This window comes from Pollachius pollachius (assembly GCF_949987615.1).
Source record: "Pollachius pollachius genome assembly, chromosome: 19".
NCBI classification, from domain to species: Eukaryota; Metazoa; Chordata; class Actinopteri; order Gadiformes; family Gadidae; genus Pollachius; species Pollachius pollachius.
Genome location: NC_136952.1, coordinates 6,004,273 through 6,011,772, shown reverse-complemented (window position 1 = coordinate 6,011,772; position 7,500 = coordinate 6,004,273). Strand labels below are relative to the sequence as shown.

General features: G+C 49.6%; 1 protein-coding gene across 1 annotated transcript in view; it reads left to right on the top strand.

Moving 5' to 3' along the window:
- Positions 1-7,500, top strand: part of rbfox3a (RNA binding fox-1 homolog 3a) — a gene marked incomplete at its 3' end in the record, with an annotated part of 43,197 nt that overhangs the window by 12,386 nt on the left and 23,311 nt on the right. The window contains 1 exon segment of the mRNA XM_079757425.1: positions 5,546-5,599. Coding sequence (XP_079613551.1) covers positions 5,546-5,599 — 54 coding nt within the window.

Genomic DNA, 7,500 nt, shown 5'->3' with positions numbered 1-7,500 from the left:
GCATTTGTGTTTGTGTATTTGTATGTGTGTGTATGTTTGTGTTGGTGTGTGAGCGTGCGTCTGTCAGTGTGTGTCTAGATGTGTGTCTGTCAGTGTGTGTCTGGGTGTGTGTACGTGTGTGTGTGTGTGTGTGTACGTGTGTGAGTGTGTGTGCGTGTGTGTGTGTGCGTGCGTGTGTGCGTGCGTGCGTGCGTGCGTGCGTGCATCCCGAGTGCCTGCACCAACAGTTACATAAGGAGGTAGAATGCGTTCCTCTGCAAAAAGGGAATAAAGCTGTGGCTCCATTACCCCGGCCTTATTTGAGTTTAATTCATAATTAGAAAAACACATTTGGAGGGAAATTAGCAGGCCGAGTGAAACGCTTTAATGGCAGAATGATAATTGGTATTCTCAGCACCACTCCACAGATTCTCTCATTCTCGAGGAGGGGCTGAAATCTCTCATCTGCGATCGTGCGTTCCCTGAGGTGCACAGGGAACCCAAACAGAAATGCTCTCCCACTGTATGTTAGGATGGGTACATGCATACGGTTTCGCAGACACATAAAGAGCCGGTATAGAGCGGCAGTCTCGCAGCCCGTGGGGAAGCCGTCTCCTCCGCGTTGCCTGGCGGCGGCGGCGGTACCGTCCGTGCCGGGCGGGCGGGCATGGGGGGGGCGGGCATGGGGGGGGCGGGCATGGGGGGGGGGCGGGCGGGGACCGCTTTGTTGCAGAACTACTTTGTAGTCGTTTTCTTTATTATTGTTTATTTTTCCCGTCTCGATCCTCTTCAGGGACATCCCCTCTCCCTCCTCCTCCTCCTCCCTCCATCTCCTCCTCCTCCTCCTCCTCCACCTCCTCCTCCTCCTCCAGCCTAACCATGTCTAGTCGACAAGCATGGAGGAGGATGGGGGGGCGAGGCAGGTGGAGGCAGGTGGAGGCAGGTGGAGGGGGGTGGGTGCTGTTGGGGGAGCCCGACGCAGAGTGGCGTTGACAACCTGATATGCGGAGCCCCTCCCCCGGAGCCCTGGCTCAGCTATGTTTAATTAATAAGCAGGCACTTAGTGAGCCAGCCGCGAGAGGGTCCTTACTGTCCCACTCCCAGAGGTAGAGGTCCTAAATGAGTCATTAGACACTTGCAAACACATACACATGCACACACACACACACACACCTTCACGCTTACCCTCTCTCGCTCCCTCTCTCTCTCTCTCTCTCTCTCTCTCTCTCTCTCCCTCTCTCTCTCTCTCTCTCTCTCCCTCCCTCTCTCCATTTCTCTGTCTCCCTCTCTCTCTCTCTCTCTCTCTCTCTCTCTCTCTCGCCCTCCCTCTCTCCATTTCTCTCTCTCTCCCTCTCTCTCTCTCCCTCTCTCTCTCTCTCTCTCTCTCTCTCTCGCCCTCGAACACATACACTCCTTATCTGTCTATGTCTCCCTATCTTCTGCTGTCTCTCTCCCCAAACCCTTTAAAATATGCATGCACGCACACACACCTTTCCACTCTTTCTCGCCCTGTCTCTCGATCTCGGTCTCGGTCTCTTTCCCTACCTATCTCTTTCTGTGTCTCTCTCACCAAACCCCTCAAGACACACACACACACACACACACACACACACACACACACACACACACACACACACACACACACACAAACACCACGTGTTGCTACCTCAGCAGAGTATCACTCTGTTTGTGGCAAATGCCAGAGGATTTTTTTTTTTGGTGTGCCAGGTTTTTCTTGTGCTAATGGAGTTTTAATGACACCTGCTCCTGCCTAATCACCTGCTCTGGAAGCTTCCAGCAGAATCCCAGGTAGTATGGCCTTCTAGAGCGAGAGAATTCTCCTTTAATGTCTCCGGTGCGCTGCGGCACGTTCTCCGGCCTCGGCCCAACCCAATTATTCCGTGAGGCTCCAGTGTGCCTCTCGCTAACCCGCCCCGCGAAGCTACGCCTCTCGAGGAACAAAGGTGTAATTATGATCTGGAATCAGGTCTTTTACATCCGCTTATTGGTAAAGGACGGCTGCCATTTTACATTCCGACCGGCACGGCGAGATGTGTGTGTGTGTGTGTTCTGTTCCCATGTTCCACCCCTAACGTTGATGACGGCGATTAGCGGTGTTAGCTTTGGACGTTAGAGAACAAAGCAGAGCGCTGCATTATATGAAAAGTGTGTTTTTATGTATTGAATGCATATCGAGGGAAAACTGACACACATTCACACTTACACATTGAGGGCAATGCGCAGTGACTTTCCGCCCGCCGTAAAGTCGGCTAGCTTGTATTATTTTATTTCTCTTAAGGTCAGCATTTGTATAACGCTGTCCTCAGCACAACCACGCGCAATGTTAATCTAGCGTGCATTTAGGACCCCTGATTTACGCCTTCTTGTCCTCTGCCCGTAAAAAAAACAAAACAAACTAAGTCTAATTTGGACTAATGGAGACGGCAGCAAGCCCAGCCGACTGCAAACTGCTGCCTCGCGTGGAACGCGTTATAGCGGGAAACCGATGAATCGCTAAGGGAAAAACTACAATCGTGGGCTTGGCGGAGACAGCGAGATGTGCTGGAAATCAAACCGTTTGCACAACAACACAACACAACGAGAAGAGGGCCTGGATCCTCATTTTTTGCCGTCTCTATTCTATTTCCGTCCTGTCTCCTGGGCCCATTGATCCGGCCTATTGAGCGCTAGCGCTAAAGCGCCGCCACGTATATACCCTCGCTCCTCGGAAGCCGGTGGGTATTTTTCATGCGATCGCGCAGCCCCGCCTTTGAGCCAGCGTGCCTGACAGGCCAATTAGTCCTAATGAATTAACGTGACCGTTCACAACAATTAAGGCTTTCATCCCGCTCATTACGCCGGCCAGGAGGAGAGCCTCTAAAGCTAACTCGTTTGTTTATTACCTGGTCGGCCAGCGTGTGGAGATCACCTAGCTTCATGCCGCATGGGCACGCATGAGTGAGCGCACACCCGCACACATACATGGATGGACACATGTACCCACGCACGCACACATATACATGCACATATGTACGTACACTCATATGCTCACACTCAAACATATGTACACGTACACTCACGTACACACACGCACGCACATGTGCTCAGATGCGTGCATGCACACACATTGTCACGTTATGAAAAAGTGAACCAGAAAAAAATATTTTACATATGGAAAATGTTTCTTCAGTAATCTTGCCTTAGAGGCAGCGGTGGTAGTGCCCATAAAAAATGCAGTGATGCAATCCGAAAAACATGGATGATGTAAGACATATTTTGAGCGAAAATTGCGAAACAAAAGATGCTGAATGATGCTGCTTTTATGTGACCGAAATTTGATTTATCGGCTGTCTTTTCAAGCTGTAAAATGGCAGCTGGCAAACACCTGCATGAAAACCCCCTCCCCTCTAAGTGTCAAGTCCTTGTGGAGAAAACAGTCCCTTTATTCAGGTTTATAATTTGTTGGTTGCATTGATGGAACTTGTTTCCAAGCAACCACTCTTTCCTGTTGTTTCCGCTGATCAGCTTGCATAACAACAACGTCGATTTAATGATACTATTACAATTATTCTCCATCTGTTTTTGGGAGACTTTTCCAAAAGTTGCATAAAAAACTTCAAAAGCTCCCTGCTCTGTAAATAAATTGATCAACGGTGTGTGTGTGTGTGTGTGTATGTGTGTGTCTATCTGTCTGTGTCTGTGTCTGTGTATGTGTCTGTAAGGAGAGGACTGTGTAATACATCTGGAACAGCTAACAAGTTATACAGCCAAGCTATCAAACCTTACACACACACACTCACACACAAACACAAACACAGTATTAGCAGGTTTGCTTACGACATTAGCCGGTCACGGTGTACCTCAGGTATAGATTTATACACAGACGATGTGTGCTTCAGAGATGGATGGAAACCTTGTGGATAAACACACGTGTGCCCACGAGCTGTGGCCTTTTGCGCTCCTCTCCCGGGTATGGGGGCGTGGCCAATTCTAATGCTGCCGGGGTTTAGCCGCGGAAGAGGTAGCAGTGAGTGGTGGTGCGAGAGACGCAGTGACCTTGTGCTGCGTTGCATCACTCCCTGTACCACCATGTTTATTTATTTATTGAAATCAACCGCTTGATTCAAGGTTTGACGGGGAGCCCAAGGTTTAGCACCACCCCCGTAGAACAGGACGGCTGCAGGCCCGCCAGGCTGAGGCTCGGTCCGAGCTCAGCCACAGGATAAGGATCGCTAGTAGTCAACACTAGCTCAAGGCAGACTCCACAGCTCGCTATGCGGGATCCAGCTCAATTTAATAGCTAGACAGACAGTCCCGAGTCACACACGCAGACATGAGGTCAGATGTCACATAAAGCACACACACACACACACACACAAACACACACACACACACACACACACACACACACACACACACACACACACACACACACACACACACACACACACACACACACCACACACACACACAACACAAGGAACAGCCGAGGAACGTCTAGTGAAACGTGGGATTGGACTGTAATTAGCCAATTAAAATGAGGAATGAATCGGATGGCGGGCCGAGCACCCTGATAAGATGAAGAAGCCCTTATGCAAACATTGGGGGGGGGGGGGGGGGTAATTAAGGTGATGGCTATCATAGTACAAAGCATGGGGTCGATGTGGAGGTGGGGGGTGTACGGCTTGTCATTAGCTTTGATGCTTATCCTTTAATACTCCTCGCCGTCCCGCCGACCGTACACACACACACACGTACACACACGCACGCACACACGCACGCACCACTAAGACGCTGTTTCCCGTTTTTAATTGAGAGGAGGCCCTAGCCCTGGTTTCCGCCCCCCCCCCCCCCCCCCCGCTGGGTAAGGAATGGTGCGAGCCGAGCGCAGGAAACAACATGATGGCCGTCGTTAAGATCAACAGCGCGTACTCACAAAGTGAAAGGGGGGTGGGGGGTGTTTGGGACACACTGTACAGAACCCCAGTCGCTTCTATAGTGTCAGGCGTCTGGAAGGTTCATTACTTCTGTAGCGTTCACCAGCACCAAATCCCCCGCCCCCTCCCCCTACCCCAACCCCTGTGTGCTGCCTCTCCAACACACACACACACACACACACACACACACACACACACACACACACACACACACACACAGCTCGCTCCCTTCGTCTTTATTGTACGCCGGCCAGAGCAAACACCGCACTAAATGGCATTAAGGGTAAATGGATATTTTGTTAATCTCATTGTCGGGGGAGGAAGGACTTTGTTAATTCAAAGCGCTCACTACTTGACCTTTTCAGGGGGAGTGTTTTTCTTGGGCTGTCTTTTTTCGGGGTACAGCAGGGGTTCCTCGTTTTTATACGGAGCCCGTCTCCGTACGTTAAAGGAGCTTTTTATTCCAAATGAGGGGAGCTCTGAGATTGTCCCGGGTCCATCGTGACACATTCTAATTATTTTCTCTCTTTCCTCCCGCCCCGTCTCTCTCTCTCTCTCACTCCTTCCTGCTGTATCCCATCCCCTCCTTTCCAATCTGTCTTCCTCCCTCCCTCTCTCTCTCTTCGCAGCAATTTGGGAAGATTTTAGACGTGGAGATAATTTTTAACGAGCGAGGCTCCAAGGTAAGTGCGCATTTATGCCATCTATCTATCTGTCTGTCTGTCTATCCATCTATCCACCTATCCATCTATCCATCTATCTATCTATCTATCTATATGCCGTATCTATCTATCTTGCAAACGGCCTTAGCCCCGCTCCTCTGTTTAACACACACACACACACACACACACACACACACACACACACACACACACACACACACACACACACACAGGGGCACACAAACACACACAGACACACACACACACACAAACACACACACACACAGTACACCCCAACACACACACACACACACACGCACACACACACGCACACACACACAGACACACACACACACATACAGACACACGCACGCACCCCACTCTCTGTTCACAGGTTCCTGCCTCAGCCGTATAATTACTAACACATCAGCGATTCTCTGTCTCTCCCCCTCCGCCTGCAGGCAGCATCCACCCACCTTGGTTCGCCTGCTGCCAGGCGCTGTGACACACTATAAGTGTGCACCCCACTTAGCGCCGCGCTGACACCACAATACCCCACACTCAGTCTTCCCGGTTTTGACTTGCTACCAGACACTGTCAAATATACAAATGAGGCCACTTCTTCCTTACTTAATACCGACTCTCTCACGTTAATAGCCGACGCAAAGCTATGACACACCGGTCATGCTCTGCCCCGCCATGCTTACCACCGGCAAGGTAATTTAAATATAAGATAAGCTAGTTCAGGAGATCAGGGTTTGGGTTCTATGCTAGAGGCATTCTGTTTGTGGCTGTATTGCTAGTTTCTAGTTCGACGCTGGAGGCCTTCTGTGTGCTACTGTATAGGGTTCCGGTTCTTTGCTTGGGGCATTTTGTTCCTTACTGTGTTGTTAGGTTATATGATAGGGACGTTAACTGTGTGTAACTGTTCTGCTAGTTTATATTTCTACGATGGGGCATTATTTTTGTTTCTACACTGCTAGTTTCTATTTCTATGCTAGGGGCGTTCTGTGTGTTACTGGTTTGCTAGTTTCTAGTTCTATGCTAGGGGCGTTCTGTGTGTTACTGGTTTGCTAGTTTCTAGTTCTATGCTAGGGGCCTTCTGTGTGTTACTGGTTTGCTAGTTTCTAGTTCTATGCTAGGGGCGTTCTGTGTGTAACTGGTTTGCTAGTTTCTATTTCTATGCTAGGGGCATTCTGTGTGTTACTGAATTGAATGACGGAGGTTGAGGTAGGGCAGTGATCGCCATGACAGCCGATTTAACTCAACTACAGACAGCAGTGGGTGGCCCAATGGTTACATTTCAGATGAAAATCTCAGAATTGAATATATCCAAGCTATTTTATATAACGGAAAACCATTACACCATGCCATGAACGGTTCCATAAAGCAAATAAAGGAATGACACTTTAAGTGGTTCCACCCACTCCCACAATCAGCGAGTCAATATTTGTGGACGAGAGTTTGCAAACATCAACAGTTGGCTACAAAATCACAAGTTCCTGCCTCGTCTTTCAATGAACAGAAAAAATAATTTGCACCAATTATTGTTTCCACCTAAAGAAATAAAACGATTCACACACAATAAAAGAAAACGGCATGCCGTCCACCATTTACAAGACACGTTGCTCCACGGGAACTGGAGAACCAAACCGCGTTAGGTGCTCATTTCACTCCAATTAGATTTCTTTTCATCTATTCAGTTTTTTATCCCCTCCCGGCCTGTCTCAAGGGCAGAGGCGTGGGGGTATTCATGCCCCTGGGCTGACCAGGAGGAACCCTGTAGATGCATACGCATTCCCTGTGTCTCTCACATACATGCTGTCTGCTGAGGAAACCAATTACGGCCCTCCTGGCTCTCTCTCTCTCCCCGAGAAAGGCACGAAATGGCCCGCGAAAGGGAGCGACGGCGTGCCTCAGAG